Source organism: Mycteria americana, unplaced genomic scaffold (genome assembly GCF_035582795.1).
Source record: "Mycteria americana isolate JAX WOST 10 ecotype Jacksonville Zoo and Gardens unplaced genomic scaffold, USCA_MyAme_1.0 Scaffold_79, whole genome shotgun sequence".
In the NCBI taxonomy this organism is placed as follows: Eukaryota; Metazoa; Chordata; class Aves; order Ciconiiformes; family Ciconiidae; genus Mycteria; species Mycteria americana.
This window is the reverse complement of record NW_027445664.1, coordinates 105,570-130,528: the sequence shown is the minus strand read 5'-3', so window position 1 is coordinate 130,528 and position 24,959 is coordinate 105,570. Positions and strand designations below refer to the sequence as shown.

Here is a 24,959-nt window from a genome sequence, read left to right as displayed (position 1 = left end):
TGGCCCAAGTGCAGGACCTTGCACTTCGCCTTGTTAAACCTCATACAATTGACCTCGGCCCATCAATCCAGCCTGTCCAGGTCCCCCTGCAGAGCCTTCCTACCCTCCAGCAGATGAACACTCCCACACAACTTGGGGTCATCTGCAAACTTACTGAGGGTGCACTCAATCCCTTTGTCCAGATCATTAATTAAGATGTTAAACAGAACTGGCCCCAACACAGAGCCCTGGGGAACACGGCTTGTGACCGGCCGCCAACTGGAGTAAACTCCATTCACCACCACTCTTTGGGCCCGGCCATCCAGCCAGTTCTTAATCCAGCAAAGAGTACACCCGTCCAAGCCAAGCAAGAATGCTGTGGGAAACGGTGTCAAAGGCTTTACTGGAGTCTAGATAGACAACATCCACGGCCTTTCCCTCATCTACTAGGCGGGTCACCTTGTCGTAGAAGGAGATCAGGTTGGTCAAGCAGGACCTGGTTGGTCAAGCAGGAAATACGTGAGCTATGGGCAGGCCGTGCTGGAGAGGAAGTTGAGGGTGAGATGAGGACTCTGGGGACTGGTTCACGCGGGAGCATGTGCCAGCCATCACCACCACCCCCTCCTCAGAGCCCCCCACAGTCCGAGTGTTGGGGAAGGAGGCCCACGGGATCCTGACCTTGTCCTGCCGCGCTTACGGCTTCTACCCACGTTCCATCACCGTCAGCTGGCTGAAGGACGGCGAGGTCCTTCAATAAATGCTGGTCCCCACCCTCCGGCGGGCTGTGCCTCCTCTCCCCGTGCCTGGGCTGCTCTCGCAGCCTCGGGTCGAGGGCTGGACTGGTTTTGGCTGGGATACAGTTGATTTTCTTCCTGATCTCTCCTCGAACACTTCCAATGATGGAGCATCCACACCTTCTCCGGGCAACCTGTTCCAGCCTCTCACCATCCTCATCATAAAACATTTCTTACGTCCAATCTCGATCTCCCCTCTTGCCGTTTCCAACCACGGCCCTTGTCCTGTCACTGCAGGCCTTGGTACAAAGTCTCTCTCCATCTTTCGTCCTTCGAGGAAGCTGCCCAAGTCCAAGCCACCCAGCTGGCCCTAGAGATTGCTGCCTGAGAAATGTGGCCAGTGCTCTGCCTCTGGACTGACTCCTTGAGGGCGGCCAATGCCCCGTGGGGGTGGCTACAGCAATGGTCACAGAGGTAGCCCCTCTGGGCTGCTGGGTTATGGCAGCAGGACCTTGCTGCCTGGGTAGAGCCCCTGGGTGTAAAGGTCCATCGTGTCGATGTCCAAGAGCCATGCCCCTGGAGAACATCAACGCACGGAGCAGGTAGACCAGGCGGCAAAAATTGTTGGTTCAGGTAGACCTGGACTGGGCCTGTTGTTGTGAGGTGTTCACAGCTCGATGGGCCCATGGAGAGCCCCCCTGGAGGGCCAGGGGAGAGACACAATGTACGGGTGGGCCCACGATGGAGGGGTGGACCTCACCACTGCAGCCATCGCACAGGTCATTCATTGACGCGAACGATGTGCCGGAATCAAGCAAGTGAAGCCTCTCGGGTAGAAAGGACCGTGGCTGCGATATCACGCGGGGGAGGCTGGCAGCTTAATTATATCACACCGAGGCAAGTGCCGCGTCACACCAAGGCAGCAGTGATAACTGGAGGGTGAGCGCCCAACACCCCGCAGCCAGGCCAGAGTGTTCCCCCACCCCCCCGCAACCCAGCCAGTTCCTCTCCGAAGCAATTCTGCTTTATTTTGTACAAATTTCTGTCCCAATGGGGCAGAGGGGCCCCCCTGGCCACACCATTGCTGCCCCAATCCCTGCACCCCCCATCCCTGCACCCCTATTTCAGCCCCCCATCCCTGCACACCCCCATCCCTACAGCCCCTTACCCTTCCCAGCTCCAGGGTTCTCCAACGCATCCTGGGTACAAACAGCCTTTATTTCAAGCTCTGTGTCCCATTGGCCAGCCCTGCCGGTTACCAGCCCCGCTGGTACCCAGTGTCACCCGCTGGCCCCCGTGGTCACCATCACGCAGCAGGGACGTGGCAGCATGTCTGGCCTGGCGCCCGCGCTCCCCCATCACAGCTCTCACTGTCCCTTATCACAACTTTTGGTGGCCCCATCCCTGCTCCTGGTGGCCCTATCCCATCTCGTGGTGTCCCCATGCTGGCTCCCGGTGTCCCCATCCCCAGCTCCTGCTGTCCCTCACTCTCCTTCCCCGTGTCCCTGTCCCCCACCTTCCCCCCCCATTCCCCGCCCCTGCAGCTGGTGCCAGTAGTGGCTGCCAGGGCGCAGGAGCTCCCCAGGGGACCCCAGCTCGTGCAGTCGTCCCCCCTTCAACACGGCCACCACTGCACCCACATGGCCAGGGCCACCTGCCCCGTCACCAGAAGCACCGCACGCCCCATCCCGCTGGCTCCAAAGATCTCCTGCTCCACCTGTGGTGGGTGGCATCATCAGTGGGGACCCCTGGCTGTGGGGACCCAGGGGACATGGGGCCCAAGGACCAAGGGGACACGGGGAGCAGGGACCCAAGGGACATGGGGAGTTGGGACCAAGGGGACCAGGGACCAAGGACCAAGGTGACGTGGGGACCAGAGACCCAGGGGACACAGGAGAGGGGATCCAGGGGGACCCCCCCAGCACTAGGGGGCTGCTGGGAGAGGATCCCAGGGGCCACAGGGACCAGGGAACAGCAGGACTGGGGGCAAGGGGACCCGGGCACCAGGGACCTAGGGGAGACGGGGACCAGGGACCAAGGGGACACTGGAAGTGGGGACCACATGGGTACAGGGGCCAGCAACCCAGGGGACACTGAAATTGGGGATCAAGGGGACGACAAAAAGAGGGGACCCAGGGGGACCCCCAGGGACCAGGGTGCTGCTGAACAGGGGGACCGAGGGGACACGGGTGTCACCTCCCACCTGCAGCTGGCTCTCGGCATCCAGGGCGCTCGCGGGCTCATCAAGGACGGGGACACAGGGGTCCCTCACCAGGGCACAAGCGATGGCCACCCCCTGCCGCTGTCCTCCAGAGAGCTGCGCCCCCAGCTCACCCACATCTGCACAAGACAGGGGTCAGGGTGGGACACAGGGACGGTGAAAGGGGGGACGCCTCCTACCTCTGCTACAGCCCCGGGGCAGGTGGGTGATGAAGGCGTGGGCACCCGTCCGGCGGGCTGCCACCGTCACCTGCGCCCGGCTCCAGCTGCCTGGCCCGTAGGCGATGTTGGCGTGGAGCGAGCGGGAGAAGAGCACCGGCTCCTGGGGGATGGCAGCCAGCTGTGGCGGAGGGGATGGCTGGGGACGCAGTGGGGACACGGTGGGGATGTGGCAGGGTTGGCAGGGGACTCGGCGAGGATGTGGCAGGGACGTGGCAGGGATGTGGCTGGCGATGCCGCGGGGACATGGTGGGGGTGTGGCAAGGACATGATGGGGATGGCTGGGGACCCAGCGGGAACGTGGCAGGGGACATGGCAAGGGTATGGCTGGGGACACAGCGGGGATGTGGCAGGGGACATGGCAAGGGTGTGGCTGGGCACACAGCGGGGATGTGGTAGAGGAAAGGGTGGGGACATGTCTGGGATGTGGCTGGGGACATAGCGGGGACATGGTGGGGATGTGGCAGAGGATGCGGTGTGGAAATGGTGAGGATGTGGCTGGGGACACAGTGGGGACATGGCAGGGGACATGGCAGGGACATGGTGGGGATGTGGCAGGGGATGTGGTGGGCACACGCTGGGGACATGGCGGGGACATAACAGGGATGGCTGGGGAAGTGGCAGGGAATGGTGGGGATGTGGCAGTGGACGTGGCGGGGACATGGCAGGGACATGGCAGGGATGGCTGGGGAAGTGGCAGGGACATGGTGGGGATGTGGCAGGGATGGCTGGGGACTCGGTGCAGACATGGTGGAGGACATGAGGAGGATGTGGCAGGGACACAGCAGGTTTGTGTAGGGACTCGATGGGGACTTGGCAGGGAACGTGAGGAGGATGTGGCAGAGGATGCTCCAGGGACATGGCTGGGATGTGGCTGGGGACACAGCAGGGATGTGGCAGGGGACATGGCAAGGGTGTGGCTGGGGACACAGCGGGGATGTGGCAGGGGACATGGCAAGGGTGTGGCTGGGCACACAGCGGGGATGTGGTAGGGGAAAGGGTGGGGACATGGCTGGGATGTGGCTGGGGACATAGCGGGGACATGGTGGGGATGTGGCAGGGGATGTGGCTGGGGACGCGGTGCGGAAATGGTGAGGATGTGGCTGGGATGGGTGGGGACACAGTGGGGACATGGCAGGGGACATGGCAGGGACATGGTGGGGATGTGGCAGGGGATGTGGTGGGGATATGCTGGGGACACGGCAGGGACATGACAGGGATGGCTGGGGAAGTGGCAGGGACATGGTGGGGATGTGGCAGTGGACGTGGCGGGGACGTGGCGGGGACATGGCAGGGACATGGCAGGGATGGCTGGGGCTCGGTGCAGACATGGTGGAGGACATGAGGAGGATGTGGCAGGGACACAGCAGGTTTGTGTAGGGACTCGATGGGGACTTGGCAGGGAACGTGAGGAGGATGTGGCAGAGGATGCTCCAGGGACATGGCTGGGATGTGGCTGGGGACACAGCAGGGATGTGGCAGGGGACATGGCAAGGGTGTGGCTGGGGACACAGCGGGGATGTGGCAGGGGACATGGCAAGGGTGTGGCTGGGCACACAGCGGGGATGTGGTAGGGGAAAGGGTGGGGACATGGCTGGGATGTGGCTGGGGACATAGCGGGGACATGGTGGGGATGTGGCAGGGGATGTGGCTGGGGACGCGGTGCGGAAATGGTGAGGATGTGGCTGGGATGGGTGGGGACACAGTGGGGACATGGCAGGGGACATGGCAGGGACATGGTGGGGATGTGGCAGGGCATGTGGTGGGGATATGCTGGGGACACGGCAGGGACATGACAGGGATGGCTGGGGAAGTGGCAGGGACATGGTGGGGATGTGGCAGTGGACGTGGCGGGGACGTGGCGGGGACATGGCAGGGACATGGCAGGGATGGCTGGGGACTCGGTGCAGACATGGTGGAGGACATGAGGAGGATGTGGCAGGGACACAGCAGGTTTGTGTAGGGACTCGATGGGGACTTGGCAGGGAACGTGACAAGGATGTGGCAGAGGATGCTCCAGGGACATGGCTGGGATGTGGCTGGGGACACAGTGGAGACATGGTGGGGATGTGGTGGGGGATGTGACAAGGATGTGGCAGGTACACTGCAGGGACGTGGCATGGACACTGCAGGGACGTGGCAGGGATGCGGCAGGGACGTGGCAGGGATGCGGCAGGGGACATGGCAGGGATGGCTGGGGACTCAGTGGGAATGTGGCAGGGGACACGTCAGGGACGTGGCATGGACAGCTGGGGACATGGCAGGGACATGGCGGGGATGGCTGGGGACTCAGCGGGGATGTGGCAGGGGACATGGCAGGGATGTGGCAGAGATGGCTGGGGACACAGCGGGTGACATGGCAGGGATGCATTGGGGACGTGGTGGCGACGGCTGGGGACATGGCAGAGGACGTGGTGGGAGAAGTGGTGGGGACATGGTGGGGATGGCCCGTGGACATGGCAGGGATGTCTGGGAATGCAGCAGGGATGTCTGGTGACAGGGGGTGGTGGCAGGGCCATGGTGGGGATGGCTGGTGACATGGGGGTGGCAGTGGGGACCCACTGGGGACATCATGCGACAGGGGCGGTGGTGACACCTGGCAGCGCAGTGCTCTCGTAGGCAGAGAGGGGGTGACCATCCAGCAGCATCTGCCTGGTCCCCGGCGGGTGCAGGTACAGGACCAGGGACACCAGGGTGCTCTTCCCTGCCCGGGGGGGGTCACCACCGCCAGCACCTCCCTGGGGCACAGCTCCAGGGCCATGCCCTGGGGGGACAGACATGACACCCCCATGCCGCCTCCCCCAGTGTCCCCAGTCCTCCCCATGCCCTCCCCACCATGTCCCCATGTTCCCCCGCCATGTCCCTACCATGCCCCCATGGCCCCCCGCCATGTCCCCACATTCTCCCCACCACACCTGTCTCCCCATGCCATGTCCCCAGGTCCACCTGCCATGTCCCCACCATGTCCCTCTGTCCACCCCCATGTGTCCAAAGCCCCCACCAAGTCTGTGTCCCCATGCCACGTCCCAACGCCCTTCACAGCACCTCTATGTCCCCATGCCATGTCCCCATGGCCCCCTGCCATGTCCCCACACCCTCCCACCACGTCCATGTCCCCATGCCCTCCCCACCATCTCCCCCCATCATGTCCTCGCGTCCCCTGCCCTGTCCCCATGCCCACCTTGAGGACGGGCTCTTGGTGTTCAGGGTAGGAGAACCAGACATCCTCAAGCTGGACGTGGCCCCGCAGGACATCGGGCACCAGCGTCCCCGTGGGTGCCACCTGCTCCTCCTGGTCCAGGAACTCAAAGATCTTCTCTGAGGAGCCCACGGCCTTGGTCATGTTGGGCTAGTAGCGCAGCAGGACCTGGGGACACAGAGGGGACATGGCGGGGAGGGTGTGGGGAACAGGCATGGGGATGCATCCAGGAGGATGTGGGGACATGGGGAACAGGCATGGGGACACCGCTGGGAAGGTGTGGGGACATGGAGGACACAGGGACATGGTGGGGGGATGTGGGAGGGCACAGGGACATCGTGGGACCAGCGTGGGGATGTGGCAGGGAGGATACGGGGACACAGCAGGGGACACAGGGACGTGGCAAGGGAGGCCATGGGGAGATGGCAGGGCATGGGGACATGGAGGGGAGGACTTGGGGACACAAAAGACAGGGACAGGGATGTGTCCAGGACAACATGGGAACATGGGCAACGGGCATGGGGACACAGCCAGGAGGGTGTGGGGACACGGAGGACACAGGGACGTGGGGGCAGGGGATGTGGGAGGGCAGAGAGGGTACAGGGACACAGCGGGGGACACAGGGGCACGGCAGGGAGGACACAGGCACATGGAATATGGAAGGGGAGGGGAGGGGAGAGGGTTTTCAGAGAGATCTGGGCACACTGCAGAGCTGGGCAATCATGAACCGTCTGGAATTTATCAAGAGCAAGAGCCGGAATCTGCACCTGGGACGGCGAAATCCTGGTTATACGTACAAACTGGGGGACGAGAGGCTGGAGAGCAGCCCCGCGGAAAGAGATCTGGGGGTCTGGGCGGATGGTGTCACGTCCCACCTGTGGGGAGGGGGAAGTAAAATCGTGACGCCAAATATGTCACATTAAGGACGAGTCACATGAGTGTTAGGTAGTCCTGCGAGGAGCAGGGAGTTGGACTCCATGATCCTTATGGGTCCCTTCCAACTCCAGATATTCTATAATCCCCTCTCTTGACCAGCTGGTTGCGCCACGTTTGATGCACCCCAGGATGCCGTTTGCCCTCCTGGCTGCCAGGACACACTGCTGGCTCCTATTGATCCTGCTGCCCACCAGCGCCCCCGTAAACTCAACCATTTCACGATCCCTGTGGCCAAGACAGCCACCGACCATCACCTCTCCCACGAGTCCTTCTCTACTTCCCACCTAAATGATACTGTGAAGGCCAACAGCATCCTGGCTTGTGTCAGAAATAGGGTGGCCAGCAGGACTAGGGAAGTGACCGTGCCCCTGCACTCGGCACTGGTGAGGCCGCACCTAAAATACTGTGGTCAGTTTTGGACCCCTCACTACAAGAAAGACATTGAGGTGCTGGAGCGTGTCCAGAGAAGGGCAAAGAAGCTGGGGAAGGGTATGGAGCACAAGTCTGATGAGGAGCGGCTGAGGGAACTGGGGTTGTTTAGCCTGGAGAAAAGGAGGCTGACGGCAGACCTTATCGCTCTCTACAACTACCTGAAAGGAGGTTGTAGGGAGGTGGGGGTCGGTCTCTTCTCCCAAGTGACAAGTGATAGGAGAAGAGGAAATGGCCTCAAGTTGCGCCAGGGCAGGTTTGGATTGGATATTAGGGAAGATTTCCTCACTGAAAGCATTGTCAAGCATTGGAACAGGCTGCGCAGGGAAGGGGTTCAGTCACCACCCCTGGAGGTATTTAAAAGACGTGTAGATGTGGTGCTTAGGGACATGGTGCAGTGGTGGGCTTGGCAGTGTTGAGTTTACAGTTGGACTCGGTGTTCTTAAAGGTCTTTTCCAACCTCAAGGATTCTATACTTCTATCCACAAACAACAAGTCTAGGACACCTTTCCTAGTTGACTGTGGTGGGTTGACGCTGGCTGGCTGCCGGGTGCCCACCCAGCCGCTCTTATCACTCCCCCTCCTCAACAGGACAGGGGGGAGAAAAATACCACAAAAGGATCAAGATAAGGACAGGGAGATCGCTCACCAACTACCGTCGTGGGCAAAACAGACTCAAATCAGGGAAATTAATATAATTCATTGCCAAGCAAATCAGAGTAGGGTAACGAGAAATAAAACCAAACCTTAAAACACCTGCCCCCCACCCCTCCCTTCTTCCAGGCTCAACTCCATGCCCCATTTCTCTACCTCCTTCCCCCCAGCGCTGCAGGGGGACAGGGAATGGAGGTTGTGGTCAGTTCATCACACGTTGTCTCTGCTGCTCCTTCCTCCTCACACTCTTCCCCTGCTCCAGCGTGGGCTCCCTCCCACGGGAGACAGTTCTCCGCGAACTTCTCCAACGTGGGTCCTTCCATGGGCTGCAGTTCTTCACGAACTGCTCCAGCGTGGGTCCCCCGCGGGGTCACAAGTCCTGCCAGCAAACCCGTTCCAGCGTGGGCTCCTCTCTCCGTGGGCCCACAGGTCCTGCCAGGAGCCTGCTCCACCACAGGCTTCCCACGGGGTCACAGCCTCCTTCGGGCGCTCCGGCATGGGGTCCTCCACAGCCTGGAGGTGGATATCTACTCCACCGTGGACCTCCATGGGCTGCAGGGGGAAAGCCTGCCTCACCATGGTCTTCACCACAGGCTGCAGGGTGGATATCACTCAGGACTTGTGACAAGAAGTCATCTTCCACACACTCCAGGCATTTCCCAGACCTGCTTGTCCCAGCAGTACAGCATTCCCAGCCAATGCCTGGGACGTTGAAGTCTCCCATAAGGCCAACGGTGACCGATCCACAGATTTCTCCTAATTCTCATTGGTGCTGTCACCCTGGCTGGGCGATGGGTAGTGGACACCCACTCTGCCATCTGCTTTGTCTTCCATCCCCCTAATCCTCACCCGCAGGCTCTCGACCATGTCATCCCCAACTGTAAGGCCTGTGCGGCCAAACCTCTCCCTTACATCCCTCGCCTGCCCTCCTGAAGAGCAGATGGCCCTCCGTCCCACCACTCCAGTCCTGGGACTCCTGCCACTAACCCATGACACCTCCATGACTAACACCAACACCAATGATTACTAATCCCCATAAAACATCGCAAAGCGACTGTTTTTCAGCATTCATTGCACCACATTGATGCCGACATCCCCGGGCTCCGTCTTGCTGTAATCAATTATCCACGAAGCCGGGAGGGTTTCAAGGAGGTGGCGGGGGGGCACATGCTGGCAGCATCGGGATTATCCAGGGCGATCCCTTATCTCCATGGGCAGCTCCAAGCTCCTGAGAAGCAACGTCCTTCTTTCCAGGTGCTGGCCCCTCCTTAATTTCCTTTATTTCATACCACAATCTCCAGGAAAATTCCACTACCCCATTGCATCGCAGCATGTGGTGTGAAATAACGCGTATTAACCCAGTTAGTAGGCTTTTATACTCTACAGCTGACTGATACACTGGTGAGGCAAGGGGGGTTCCATCTCAAACCCCCCCCCCCCAGCGCCCCTCGCTCCCCAAAAATGGGGGAAACGGCCTGAGGGAGCCGGGAGCGGGCATTGCCAGGGGCTGCTCGCCCCGCACGAGCAGGGAAACGGCCTGGAGCCATGGCAGCAGCCTCGGCTGCTGGCATTGGGGGTGTCCTGCACCCGCCCATGTCGGTGTGGGTGCAAAACGACCTCGTTTCCGGCCAAACTAGAGCGCCTGGGCGGAAGGATAGGGCAGCACCGCGTCCCTTTACACACGCGCCGCCTCACGCGGAGGGGTTTACAAAGGGGCGTCGCCGCGATTGGCTGCCAGCCCCGCCACTCCTCGCTCTCGCGCGCTGATTGGGCAGAGCGGTGGGCGGGCCGCGCCAGGCCTCGAAAGGCGGCGGCCGCGAGTGTTTTCTGTCAGAGCAGCGCGGGGCCGTGAGGGGCTCGGGAGCGTCCGGATCCCGGCGGGGCAGCGGCAGCGCTCGGGGCGGGCCCCGGCGGAGGTAGGGAGCGGGCGGCGGGTGCGTGGGGGTCCGTGGTGAAGGGAGCCTGTCGGGCTGGCGCTGGCCGTGTGGTGGGGCCGGTGCGGGAGCGGCCGGTTGTGGCGTCCCCCTCGCCGCTGTGCCCTGGGCCGTGCCGGGCTTGGGAACGCTGTGAGGTGCCGGCGTGGCGGGAGCTGCTTGGCGCAGGTCCCGTCCCCCCCAGCGCCCCTGGGGTGAGTGGCGTGATCCCTTGCGGGGGCTCAGCCGGTGCTGGCCGTGTGCTGTGCCCGCAGGCGGCGGTTCCCGGGCGTTGGGCTTGTGGATCGTGTAGGAGAGGAGGGTCCCTGCGGAGGCTTTCCTTCAGCTCGCCGTCCTTCAGCTCGGCGGTGCGGGAGCTGCTGAGGGGCCCCAGCCGTACCCCCGTAGGCGTCGGTGTCTGTGATCACAGACTCAGGGAGTGGTTGGGGTGGAAGGGGCGTTTAAAGCTGATTTAGTCCAGCCCCCCTGCCCCGGGCAGGGACTTCTTCAGCTAGAGCAGGTTCCTCAGAGCCCCGTCCCACCCGACCCTGAACGTTCTGTTGCTACGGGCCCTACTAAATGTTGTGGGTGCCCAGCTACCAGCTGGAGCTCTGCCAGCTGAGCAGACTCTGGGATGCCCAGGGGCTGCAGGAGAGCAGCCCTGCCCTCCTGTCCCCCCTTAACCCTGTGAGCTCATGCATTTGTAAAAGCCAGGCAAGACCAAACCTCGGTATCCTGTGTTCAGATGGGAGTGGGGCGCTTTGCAGTGACTCTGACTCAGTATCCTTGACATGTCTGGGCCTGTTAAGGATATGCTGAGCTTCTAGTCTGGGTGTCTGGGGGCCTCTGGGGTGCCTTGTCCTGCCAGGCACACCCAGTTCCTGCCTTCCTCTGTGGCTACTGGCACTTCCTTCCTGTGTCCGCAGAGGTGGTTAGGGGGATGCTCCCAGGCAGCGAGTGCCTTGCAGCCTGTCTGAGAAGGGTGTGTGCAGGGTGGTGGGGAGGGTGCTGGCTCTGCTGGGGGCTGCGGGCTGGTGCCTGAGCTCACTGACGTTGTGTTTGTCTCCCAGGGTGCTGGCTGGGTGCTGGGGACAGGCTGCAGCCTTACAGGGGCAGCACGGACAGGGCGGGGCTGTGCTGCCATCACCTTCCTGAGCGTGGGTGTCGCCGCAGGGCCACAGCTGATCTGCGGAAGCCAAGTGTGGCTGCATCCTGGTAACGGAACTAAACGTCCCGGTGTGCTGCGTTCTCATCATGTTCTCCGCAGTCTCCCAACACGATGGTACCAGCTGCTGTGGTAAAACTGGATCGAAGCCTGGCTTAAAAAAGGCTTTGCCAGCTGTTGCAATGCCTTGGGCGCAAGCCCTTGCTTATCACAGGCAAAATGATTCCACGTCTCTGTTTCCCGTGGGACAAGGGGAGGAGAACGGATTCTGCAATGACGATGGGAACATGCAGGAGCCCCTGGGTCCAGGGGTGCCTGGGGATAAAGCCGTAAGGACACGCAGAGTTCTGGGTGAGTGCAGAGCCAGCCCTGTGGCCTGTAGGGAGGGAACACTGTCCCTGTGGCGGTGTCACCCCACGAGGACTGGGGCTGGCAAGTGTGAGGCTTCTTCCAGCTGTCTGGAAAGGGCTTGTCTTCTGCTTGGTCCTCATTGGGTGGTCTGTAGCAGCCCCCCACCCCATCTCCATCTGTCGGCAGCTCTCCTGCTGCAGGCTGTCCCTTGGGGGGTCCCTCCTGTGTTCCCCAGGGAGCTTGTGTGGGGGGTGGCAGGGATGCCAAGGCTGTGCCTGCTCTGGGACAGTGCCATCCTCACTGTGAGTGGCTTTTTCCTTCTCCAGGCCAGTGCTGTGCACTCCATCCAGCATGGGCCCTGGTGCTGGCTGTGCTCGTGGTTCTGGTGCTGGCTTTGGCTGTGGCTCTTGCTGTAGTATCAGGTAAGGGAGGAGCAGCTGCCCTTGCAGATGCGGCCCCTTCCCCTCCAGGCTGGGGCAAGTGTGGGTGCATGAGGCCCAGGCTGGTGGGGGGAGCATGGTGGGGCCAGGCCCTCAGGCTGGCTGTGCTCCTGCCCTGTGCCAGGGGTCCTGGGGAGGAGCAGGGACACCCCCAGCCGTGCTGTGGGGCAGGCTGTTAAGCCCTGGGGTGTCTGCTCCCTGTAGGTCCCTGGCAGCAAATTGAGGATCCCTGTGGGGGGAGCCTGGGACTGTTTCCTTCCCTGCGCTATGGAGCTGTGTCCCCTGGTCCCTGTGGAGCGGAATCCTCTGACCTTCTCCCCTTCCCTTTCCAGCAGGAAGGTGTGAAGAGAATGCAGGTCTGCCTGTGGCTCAGGTGCTGCCGTGTCCCGACGACTGGGTTGGGTACCGCAATGTCTGCTACTACCTCTCAAAGGAGGAGGGGAGCTGGGAGTGGAGCCGCAAGCAGTGCTCCTTGCGTGGGTCCTCACTGGCTGTGCTCAAGAGGGACTGGGAAATGGTGAGTGAGGGGCTGTTGTGGCTGCGTGGGGGTGAAAGGGGGGGAGTCTGGGTTGGGGGCAGTAGCTGGGGTTGGTGCTGGGCAGGCAAGAGGTGCCTGTAGGGACAGAGATGCAGCTCTGCCCTGGGGCCTTGGAGGGAGGTGTGGGGTGCAGCGGGGAGCCCAGGCTATGTCTGCCCACCCGTGGTGCTCAGCTGGGCCCTGAGCAGAGCTCTGGCAGAGCAGAGCAACACTGTTGGGTGGGAGCTGCTGCCATCCCCTGGCCGGTGGCAGCGGTGCGGGGCTGGGGCTGCCTGCGAGGCCAGCAGGGACCAGCGTGGGGCTGGCAGCAGCTCCTGACTGTTGGCTTCTCTCTTTCCTCCCCAGGAGTTTCTCTTGCGTGTCAAGGGCAACATTGATTACTGGCTTGGGCTGCAGAGACAAGGCGAGCACTTGGAGTGGGTGGACGGCAGCAGCTTCAATGACACGTGAGTCCCATCGCGACCCGGTGCCGTGGGGTGACCGTCCTGCAGTGGGATGGGCAGGGGCCTGGTGGGCCATGTCTTGCTGGGACTGTCCCTTGCAGGCAGCCCTTGTCTCCTCAAGCACCAGGAGACAACCGCTAACCTGATGTTACCAGTGGTGTCTTTCCTTCTTGTTGCAGGATCCAGGTGCGGGGCCAAGAACCTTGTCTGTTCCTTAATGACCGTGACCTCAGGAGTTCAAGCTGCTCACAGAACCGGCCATATCTCTGCAGCAAGCCCCAAGCTCTGATGGGAACCAAGGGTTTGGTAGCGGGGGAGGAGCGGGGTTGACATTAGCCAACTGGCCAAAGCTGAGCCCATCAGTGATGGTGGTAGCGCCTCTGGGATCACATATTTAAGAAGGGGAGGAAAAAAACTGCTGTGCAACAGTGGCTGGGAGAGAGACACCAAGAGAGAGGCAACTCTGCAGACACCAAGAGAGAGGCAACTCTGCAGACACCAAGAGAGAGGCAACTCTGCAGACACCAAGAGAGAGGCAACTCTGCAGACACCAAGAGAGAGGCAACTCTGCAGACACCAAGAGAGAGGCAACTCTGCAGACACCAAGAGAGAGGCAACTCTGCAGACACCAAGAGAGAGGCAACTCTGCAGACACCAAGAGAGAGGCAACTCTGCAGACACCAAGGCCAGTGGAGAAGGAGGCCAGGAGGTGCTCCAGGCGCCAGAGCAGAGATTCCCCTGCAGCCTGTGCTGAAGACCATGGTGAGGCAGGCTGTCTTGGAGAGCCATGGCACCAGGCCATGGCTCTCCAAGTGCCAACCAAGTGCCAACCATGTGCCAACTCAGTGCCAACCATGGCACTGAGAAGAAGCTCTTGTGCTCTCCACCTGGCAGCCCATGGAGAGCCATGGGTGGAGCAGATGATACCCACCTGCAGCCCCTGGAGGACCTCCTGCCGGAGGAGGTGGGTGCACCCTGAAGGACCCATGGTGGAGAATTTTGCAGAGGACCCCATGCTGGAGCAGAGGAAGAGTGTGAGGAGGAGGAAGGAGGAGGACTGGAGACAACATGTGATGGACTGACTGCAACCCCCATTCCCCTCCCCCTGTGCCGCTGGGGGGGAGGAGGTAGAGAAATTGGGTGTGAAAGTGAGCCCAGGAAGAAGGGAGGGGTGGGGGCAAGGGCTTTTAAGGTTTGGTTTCATTTCTTGTTACCCTGCTGTGATTTGATTGGCAATAAAGTACATTAATTTCCCTGAGTGGAGTCTTTTTTGCCAGTGGAGGGAGGTAGAGTGATGATAGAGCAGCTGGGTGGGCACCTGGTGGCCAGCAAAGTTCAACCCACCACAGCCACCCAGAAGGGTGCTGAGATGGTCTCCTCCTCTGAGGCCACGCAGAGAGGTGCTGGCCAGATGGTCTTGTGCTGTGAGGCCACAGAGCTGTGCACTGAGAAGAAGGCTTCCTGTTCTGGTGCAACACCGGTGGTCGCTGAGGTCTCTGGACTGGCACCACACAAATGGGCACTGAGAAGAAGCTCTTGTGCTCTGAGGCCATGCAGATGGACACTGAGAAGGTCTCCTGCTCTGAGGTGATCCAGTCCCTGAGAAGAAGCTCTTGTTCTCTGAGGCCATGCAGATGGGCCCTTAGAAAGTCTCCTCCTCTGGTGCAACATAGTCACTGAGGTCTCTTGCACTGGCACCATGCAAATGGGCACTGAGAAGCTCTCCTATTCTGAGGCCATGCAGCTGGGTGCTGAGAAGAAGCTCTTGTGCTCTCAGGCCATGCACATGGACACTGAGGAGGTCTCCTGCTCTGGTGCCAAGGAGACGTGCACTGACAAGAAGCTCTTGTTCTCTGAGGCCATGCAGATGGGCCCTGAGAAAGTCTCTTCCTCTGGTGCAACACAGTCAATGAGGTCTCTTGCACTGGCACCATGCAAATGGGCACTGAGAAGCTCTCCTGCTCTTAGGCCATGTAGGTGAGTGCTGAGAAATGAGAAGAGACTACTTGGCAGGGGCCTCCAGTGATCATCTCATCCAGCTGCCTGACTGCTTCAGGGCTGCCCACAAGTGTATTAAGGGCCTTGTCCAAATGCCTCTCCAACCCTGCCAGGCTGGGGGCATCAACCGCCTCTCCAGGAAGCCTCTTGGTAAAGAACTGCTTCCTCATGTCCAGTCTGAACCTCCCCTGGTGCAGCTTTGAACCATTCCCAGGCATCCTGTCCCTGGGATCCCAGGGAGAAGAGATCAGCACCTCCCTGTCTGCATCCCCTCCTCAGGTGGCCCCTCAGCCTCCTCCTCTCCAAACTAGGCAAGCCCAAAGTCCTCAGCTGCTGCTCAGAGGACATGCCTTCCAGCCCTGGCACCAGCTTGGTTGCCCTCCTCTGGAGGAGTTCAGGGCCCTTCAGGTCCTTTTCAAATGGTGGGGCCTGGCAGTGCACACAGTGCTGCAGGAGCAGCTGCGCTGATGCTGAATCCAGTGGGACAATGCCCTCTCTTGACCAGCTGATGATGCCATGTTTGATGCACCAGGACCAGGGATGGGGACACCCCAGGATGCAGTTTGCCCTCCTGGCTGCCAGGACACACTGCTGACTCCTGTTGAGCCTGCTGCTGACCAGCACGCCCGTAAACTCAACCGTTTCATGATCCCTGTGGCCAAGACAGCCACCGACCCTGACGTCTCCAACAAGGCTTTCTCCCTTCACACAGAACAAGTCTCGAGGGACATCTCTCCTAGTTGGGTCACTGAGTGCTTGTGACAAGAAGTCCTCTCCCACAGACTCCAGGCATTTCCCAGACCTGCTTGTCCCAGCAGTATGGCATTCCCAGCTGATGCCTGGGACGTTGAAGTCTCCGTAAGGCCAAGGGCGACCGATCCAGAGGTCTCTCCTAATTGCCCGTGGAATAACTCATTGGTGCTGTCACCCTGGCTGGGTGACGGGCAGCGGACACCCACCGCGCCCTCTGCTTTGCCTTCCATCTCCCTAATGCTTCTGAGTGGTGCAGTTGACATGCCAAGAAGGATGGGATGTCATCCAGAGGCACCTGGACAAGCTGGAGAAGTGGGCCTGTGTGAACCTCATGAGGTTCAACAAGGCCAAGTGCAGGGTCCTACCCTGGGTCGGGACATTCCTTGTTTTCAATACAGGCTGGGGGATGATGTGATCGAGAGCAGCCCTGCGGAAAAGGACTTGGGGGTACTGATGGAACGAAAAGCTGGACATGAGCCAAGAACGTGCGCTCGCAGCCCAGAAGGCCAACTGTATCCTGGGCTGCATCCAAAGAAGCGTGGCCAGCAGGTCGAGGGAGGGGATTCTGCCCCTCTACTCTGCTCTGGTGAGACCCCACCTGGAGTACTGCATCCAGCTCTGGAGCCCTCAGCACAAGAAGGACATGGAGGTGTTGGAGCGGGTCCAGAGGAGGGCCATGAAAATGATGCGAGGGATGGAGCACCTCTCCTACGAGGACAGACTGACAGAGTTGGGGTTGTTCAGCCTGGAGAAGAGAAGGCTGTGGGGAGACCTTCTAGCAGCCTTCCAGTACTTCAAGGGGGCCTATAGGAAAGACGGGGACAGACATTTTAGCAGGGCCTGTTGTGACAGGACAAGCAGCAATGGTTTTAAACTAAGGGCGGGCAGATTTGACTGGATTTAAGAAAGAAATTTTTTACAATGAGGGTGGTGAGGCCATGGAACAGGTTGCCCAGAGAGGTAGTGGAGGCCCCATGCCTGGAAACATTCAAGGTCACATTGGATGGGGCTCTGAGCAACCTGATCTAGTTGAAGATGTCCCTGCTCTTGCAGGGGCCTTGGACTAGATGGTCCCTTCCAATCCAAAGCATTCTCCGATTCTATGATAAGCCTCACCCAGAGGCTCTCGACCACGTCATCCCCAGCTATAAGGGCTGTGCGGCCAAACCTCTCTCTTCTATGCAGTGCAACTCCTCCACCTCACCTGCCCTGCCTACCCCTCCTGAAGAGCTGATGGCCCTCCATCCCAGCACTCCAGGCATGTCTCCTGCTCTGAGACCTTGCAAAGGGGCACTGAGAAGGTAGTCACCTGCTCTGAGGCCACGCAGACAGGCCTTGAGAAGGTCTCCGACTCTGAGGCCACGCAGACGGGTGCTGAGAAGGTATGTCTGCTATTGTTGTCTCACAAACGGAGTTCGTTACCCGGTGTGCAACACCCAATACGTGCACGGAGCCGAGATACCGATTTATTTCTGGTTTTGCGCAAGACCGGATGCTAGGTGGTAGCTCCACAAAATGACAGAGGCAGAGGTAGGAGCCAGGGTAGCAACCCTGGGTCTATCCCCGTTGCAAGTCATGTTACATGCAGTCAGTTACATCTACCAAAGGAAACTGCCTGGAAAGCACAATTTTCTTTATTGACTGCAAAGCAACAGGAGAATATCAACATCCCAGAGGAAATCCTGGACGCTGTCATACCTACAGTATGGGCAACCAAGAGACCGGGAAGAGCAAAAAATGCTGTACCGGTAAAACTTGAATTGAAACCCAGAGCACAACCGGTAAGAAAAAGACAAGATCCTATTAAGTTGGAAGCTAGAATAGGTTTGGAACCATTGATAAATGCCTTTATTCAGTGTGGACTATTAAGAGAATGCCAGTCTGAATATAATACTCCAATTTTGCCGGTCAGGAAGCCCCAAAGACAGGAGTATCGGTTGGTAGAGGATTTCAGAGAAATTAACTGGATTACAGCTGATGTGCATCTGGTAGTAGTTCCAAATCCATACACTCTGTTATCATCAATACCTGAGAATAATGTTTATTTTACAGTACTGGGTTTGAAGGATGCTTTCTTTTGTATACCTCTGGAAGAGGAAAGTCAGGAATTGTTTGCGTTCGAAGGGGAAAGTCCAGCCACCGGAAGAAAAGTCCACCTCTGCTGGACCGTGCTACCCCAGGGATGTAAGAATAGCCCTACCTCGTTCGGTAACGTACTAGCTAAAGAACTGGAAGACTGGCAAGGTGAGCATCCTTCTCTTACTTTACTACAGTATGTAGATGATATACTCATAGGGACTGCCTCGGAACAAGAATGCAAAAGAGCCACCATCAATCTGTTAAATTTTTTGGGATACAGAGTATCACAAAAGAAAGCTCAGATTGGGCAAAACACCTGTGGAATACCCAGGTTTTGAAGTTTCACAGGGCAAAAGACCTGTTAATACATCAGCACAGAAGGCGGAGATGGTTGCCGGAAACAGAGCGCTGGAATTGTCTGAAAATAGGAGAGTAAACGTGTATTCGGACTCAAAATACGCCTTTGGAGTGGGACATGCCCGTGGAGCCGTATGGAAAGAAAGAGGACTGTTACCTTCCCAAGGAACTCCAATTCAACATGGAAAGGCAATTTTAGAGGTATTACAGGCCGTTCTCAAGCCAAAGGAGGCGTCTGTAATACACTGTAAAGCCCATGAGAAAGGACAAACAGATATCCTTAGTGGAAATCGAAAAGCTGACGAGACAGCACAAAGGGCAGCTTTGACAGATTCTAAGGTGGGGGCTTTAATTCCGACTGGAAGAATTTTACTGGAGCCCCCAACATGTTCAGAAAAGGACAATCAATTAGCAAAACTTCTACACTGCGCCAAAACCCAGGATGGATGGTGGACAACTGATACTGGACAAATAATAGTCACTGCCCCACTACTGAGGGAATTAATAAAGAGGACTCATCAAGAAACCCATATGGGAGCAGATGCAGTAAAAGCAGACATCAGACAATATGCCATAGGACCAAGGATGCAAAAATTAGCTCATGCTATTGTAAAGCAGTGCTCGATATGTTCCAAGAACAACCCAAAGATACAGAGGAGACCTCCTCCGGGACCGGTGAAAGGGGGACAAACTCCAGGGGAGTACTGGCAAACAGATTTCTCTGAGTTACCTAGGTGTAATCAAATTAAATACTTATTGATATTAGTAGGTACCTTTTCAGGATGGCCAGAAGCTTTCCCATGCCGAACCAACAAAGCTAGAGAGGTAGTCAGAGTACTGTTGAAAGAAAGAATCCCTAGATTCGGCATCCCTGAAGGAATGGCCTCACATAATGGGCCCCGTTTTATTGCTAAAATTGTACAAGAGGTTGCTAAGTTTTTACAGTTTGATTGGAATTTCCAGACCGCTTGGAGACCGCAGTCCAGCGGGAAAGTAGAGCGGATGAATCAAACTTTAAAGGGACGAATTTCAAAATTATGCCAGGAAAGCCAAATGAAATGGATAGAAGGTCTACCTATAGCATTGCTAGGAATCAGGATTACCCCTAGAGTTAGGGAAGGGGTTAGTCCTTTTGAAATTCTGTATTCTAAACTGTATCCTGCGAATAAATTAACAGGCAGGAGTGATCAAACACATGTCAGTGGAGACCAAATACTGACTGAATACCTGCTGTCGTTGGGGCGTACTTTGTCTTCCCTTCACAGGTACCTGAATGAGAGAACCCCCGTTCCACTAGACGCTCCAGTACATTCCTTTCAACAGGGAGACCAAGTCTACGTCAGAACCTGGAAAGACGAACCTTTGAAAGAACGTTGGAAGGGACCATATTTGGTATTGCTAATTACTCCCACAGCTATCAAAGTAGAAGGAATAGATTCTGGGATTCACTACACACGGGTGAAAACCTCCCTCCGGAAGAGCGGACATCGAGAGAAACAGCACCGTTGAAATTGAAGCTGACTCGGAATTAAATGAACTGCACTTGGACTGAGATAGAATCCATAGCCCATAAAGGTTGTGTTCAAAGGGAATTATTGTTGTATTTTCTTATAATATTGGGAACAATAACATTATTATCATATCTTTGCATGTCTAGGTGTGTTACTACAATGCACCTGCAAGTGCTGCTTAGCATTAGCTAAGCACTCTGAGGAGAAAGTGAGACTTATCTAAGGACTGTTCTTAGGTAGTCTCAAAGAGGGGAATTGTAGTCAATCAGGAGCTGGTGGAAGGCCAGGACTTAGGGAAAGTTGATAGGGGGGATTCTGACCGGAACGTGGACCGTCTAATCAAAATTATTGTCCTTGGGAAGTGAAACACATCCTGGAGCAATAGGTAAGCGAATTAAGATGTTTTGGGAACAATCTGAAGCTACTAGCAGAAGTGTGATAAGAAGCCCCCTCACGTGAACTATCCTCATACTAAAAGTCCCACCCCTTGAGCTGAAGACCCTGGCCCAAGCAGAGACCCCTCACCTTTGGGCGTGCGCAGAATATTAAAGTAGTACTGTAGCTTTAAGAATAAGACAAGAAAATGTAGACCGATAGAAAGCTGCTTTGTGTAATTACTTATGCATACGTATAACTAGACTGTATAAATATTGTACCTGCATGAACGAGCGGTGTGCTAGCTTTGTGGAGCTCCCACCCAGCACCCGGGCTGGCGCAAAACTTGACATAAACTGGTATCTCGGCTCTGTGTGCGTATCGGGTGTTGCACTCCGGGTAATGAACTCCGTTTGTGAGACAACAGCAGTGTCTGCCGGGGCGCAGATCTCCCCAGGGGACCCCAGCTCATGCAGTCGTCCCCACTCCAGCACGGCCACCCGCTGCGCCCACGTGGCCAGGGCCACCTGCCCCGTCACCAGCAGCACCGCACGGCGGCCCCGCTGGCTCCGAAGATCTCCTGCTCCACCTGTGGTGGGTGGCATCGTCAGTGGGGACCCGCCCGGGTGTGGGGACCCAGGGGACATGGGGACCAAGGGGACATGCCGGGGTCCTGGCATGTTAAACCACAACATCCCCACATATCCCCCACAGCTGGGGACGTGGTGGGAACATGTGGGGATGTTGTGGGTTCAGCCGGCAGGCAGCTAACCCCCACAGCTGTTGGTGACTCGCCCCAACTAGTGGGACAGGGGAGAGAATAGGGGAAAAGCGCAAAATTCATGGCTGGAGGTAAAGACAGTTTAACAGGACAGAAAAGGAAGGGAAAAGTATTATAATAATAATAATAATAATGCTAAAAGAATATACAAAAGCAGTGATGCACAATGAAATCCAAACCACAGCAGGATGCCAGCTATGAGGAAGAAAATTAACTCCATCCCAGCCGAAACCAGGACAACCGGGCACGGGAGGTGCTGGGCAGGAGCACTGCCAGGCACGAGAGCTGCCAGGCGGGAGCGATGCCGGGCACGAGGGACACCGGGCACAAGCGATGCCAGGCACGAGGGGCACCGGGCACAAGGGGCGCCAGGCACGAGCGCTGCTGGGCACGAGGGGCACTGGGTGCAAGTGGCGCCAGGTCTAAGTGATGCTGGGCATGAGGGACACCGGGTGCGAGGGACACCGGGCACAAGCGATGCCAGGCACGAGGGGCACCGGGCACAAGGGGCGCCAGGCACGAGCGCTGCTGGGCACGAGGGGCACTGGGTGCAAGTGGCGCCAGGTCTAAGTGATGCTGGGCATGAGGGACACCGGGTGCGAGGGACACCGGGCACAGGCAGTGCTGGACAGGAGTGATACCGAGCACGAGGGACACTGGGAACAAGCAAGGCTGGGCACAAGGGACACTGGGCATGAGGGCTCCCAGCCACCCTGTCCCCCAGCCCAAGGGGGTCCTGGCTGCCCTGTCCCAGCCCCACGGTGCTTGGGATCCTGTGTCCCAGAGGCAGGGGGGGCTTCTGGCCACCCTGGCCCAGCGCATCCCCACCCCCCCAGTGCCCAGGACCCCACCCCAGGACTGGCTGCCCTGTCCCAGCCCCTCACCGTCACCATGGCAGTCGAGACCCCCAGAACCAGAGGGGCTCTCACCCACATGTCCCAGCCCCTTGCCCTCCCCATGGTGCTCAAGCCCCCCATCCCAGAGCCAGAGGGGCTCCCCCCACCCCATCCCATCTCCTTGTCGTCCGAGCCAGCATTCAGCCCCTCGCTGTCCCAGGGTGCCGTGGGGCTGGGTGCCAGCCCAGCCACGCCCTGCGTGTGGGGGGAGTCTGCATCATGGCTTGACATGACACCCCGGGTGCTGGACGGGGGGCAGCCCTCGAGCCGGTGCCCGATCCCCCCATCCCTCACATGGGGCTGGAGTGGGGGGCGCTGCCATGGGATCTGTGCCCCACTGAAGGCCCAGGGCTGCAGCAGCCCCTCAGCCGCGTCTCCCTGGTCGTGTTTCAGGGGCGCACACGGTGCAGCGCATGTACGGCTGTGACCTCCTGGAGGACGGTAGCACCAGGGGGTATCGGCAGGACGCCTACGACGGGAGGGACTTCATCGCCTTCGACATGGACACGATGACGTTCACTGCGGCGGACGCGGCAGCACAAATCACCGAGAGGAAGTGGGTGGAGGCCGGGACTGTTGCTGAGAGTCTGAAGCATTAGCTGGAGAACACCTGCATCGAGTGGCTGAGGAAATACGTGAGCTATGGGCAGGCCGTGCTGGAGAGGAAGGGTAAGAGTGTGTCGGGGACCCTGGGGACCGGCCGGCGCGGGTGTGTGTGCCGGCCCTCACCACCACCCCCTCCCCAGAGCCCCCCACGGTCTGAGTGTTGGGGAAGGAGGCCCACGGGATCCTGACCTTGTACTGCCGCGCCTACGGCTTCTACCCACGTCGCATCACCGTCAGCTGGCTGAAGGATGGCGAGGTCAGGGACCAGGACACCGAGTGGGGCAGCGTCGCACCCAACAGCAACGGCACCTACTACACCTGGGCCTCCATCGAGGCTCGCCCAGAGGAGAAGGACATGTACCGGTGCCGTGTGGAGCACGCCAGCCTGCCCGAGCCCATCCTCTTTGCGTGGGGTGAGCCCGGTGGCCTTGGGCACGTGGAGCGGTGGGCTGGGGTGGTTCCCCTTCCCCGCCTCACGGCCCTGCTCTCCCTGCTCAGAGCCGGAGTCCAACCTGCTCATCATCGTGCTGGCGGTGGCTGTTGCTGTCCTGGCCGTCATCGCCATCATCGCTGGATTCGCCTTCTGGAAGTACAGATCGGGTAGAGCATTGGGGCCGGCGAGTAAGAAGGCTGTGGAAGGAATGCAGGGCCTGGGGGCCCAGGAGGGGCTGCTCACCGCCTAACCGCTTGACGAGGGGCCGGCACGTGGCTGGATGCGGCCCCTGCCCTCTCTCCGGCTGGACGCAGAGGGGTGCCGGAGGAGGCTGGGAGCTGCCTGCAGAGAGAGCTTGTCACGCTGCGCCTGCCTACCCCCGGCTACGCTGGTGGCTCCTCTGGCTGGGTGAAATTCCTCTTTTCTGATGCTTTTAAAATTGGGCGCTGCCATTATTACTCTTCTTTTTTTTTAATTTTGAGGTTGTAACTGATTTCTTCTCTGTGTGTACATTTCGGGGCGCAGACAATAAATGCTGGTCCCCACCCTCCGGCGGGCTGTGCCTCCTCTCCCTGTGCCTGGGCTGCTCTCGCAGCCTCGGGTCGAGGGCTGGACTGGTTTTGGCTGGATAGAGTTGATTTTCTTCCTAGCAGCCCAGCATGGTGCGGTGTTTAGGATTTGTGGCTGAGATGGTGGAGCGCACAGGCTGGAACTAGAAGGTGGGAAGCCCAGCAGTGGGATGCATTGCTAGGGACTGTGGGATTGATGGGTCAGAAGATGGGCAGCCACCTGCCACCTCTGGAGGTGGCTCTTCATGAGTGCAAAGACAAAGTATCCTCTCAAGGAAGATCCTGTAACGCAGTGAGGTAAGTGGTCTACCAGAGAGGAGGATATCCAGTATCTGAGGGCATTCGTGGTGGTCTACAGTGACCCGGACAATAATCGGGCCCCCAAAGATCGGGATGGCATCCAGCACACACGGTCTCTATGGCAGATGTTTGTACGGAGCACACCGACGTGCGCCAGAAACCCAGCCGTGGCGGATTGGGCAGACACGGAGGCACCAGCTGTCCGTGGACTGGTGTGCCAGCGCCAGCGATTCAAGGAGAACTTCTGTTCCCCCTTGCCACCATGGGTCTTTGTCTCAGCTGTGGCCAGACTGTTCCCCAAGGTCCGGCCGCTGGAAGAGAAGGTGGAGAATCTCCCTCCTTGCGCCTACAGGCCAGCATCTCAGCTACCAGGAGCCTGCTCAGCGGAATGGGGACCATGGGCAAATGCCACCTCGTAGGGCTCTGTCTGTGTGCCCGTGGAGGGGATACGTGGCAGTGTGCTGGTGCACCCACCCCGGTGCTGCAAGCCCACGTGCAAGAATTGTGGGGAAGAACAGCGGCTAAAAAGGGACCATGCAGGAAGATTCCTGCTCCGGTGGCCGTCAAGCAATTCCCCAGGCGCAGTAGATGGGCTGAGGACACGGCTCCTCCTTCTCATCCTGATCCAGTGGACAGATGTCCACGTGGGGTCGAACCTCACGCCCAGCACCACGGAAAGAGCGTGTCAGACTGTAGCAGGATCGTACCTGTGACTAGTCCTTGCAGCGTAGCCTGGACAAGAGAGGCAGGGGCTCCTCTCGGGGTGAAAAGGCTTCTGCTTTGCAATTGCAGCAGTCGGGTAACGAATGCTCTGATCAGGACTAGGGGTCCTGCCTCCGGCTGGGCAGAAGAAAGGGACAAACGGATGCGATGGCCTGGCACATCAGACCCATGGAAGTATCAGGCCCTGCTGGACACTGGTGCACAGTGACCCCTAATGGCATCGGGGTACAAGGGGACAGGACACATCTGGATTTCCAGAGTGACGGGGGGATCCCAATTGCCACGGTGGGAGCTGAGGGGAGCCCAATGGGAAACAAGTGGGAGAAGTGACCAGTCCAGAGGCTCTGTGTATCCTTGG

At 58.8% G+C, this 24,959-nt stretch overlaps 1 protein-coding gene and 1 pseudogene across 1 annotated transcript; both read left to right on the top strand.

Moving 5' to 3' along the window:
- The first annotated feature begins 11,336 nt into the window (after positions 1 to 11,336).
- On the top strand, positions 11,337 to 13,641 carry LOC142404159 (C-type lectin domain family 2 member D-like). The gene is made up of 5 exons (XM_075490612.1): positions 11,337 to 11,799; positions 12,126 to 12,221; positions 12,572 to 12,756; positions 13,123 to 13,223; positions 13,400 to 13,641. The coding sequence occupies exons 1-5, from the start codon at positions 11,538 to 11,540 to the stop codon at positions 13,548 to 13,550; spliced, it is 795 nt and encodes a 264-aa protein (XP_075346727.1). The 5' UTR covers positions 11,337 to 11,537; the 3' UTR covers positions 13,551 to 13,641.
- Positions 13,642 to 22,343: 8,702 nt separating this feature from the next.
- Positions 22,344 to 23,560, top strand: LOC142404147 (class I histocompatibility antigen, F10 alpha chain-like; annotated as a pseudogene).
- Positions 23,561 to 24,959: the final 1,399 nt, after the last annotated feature.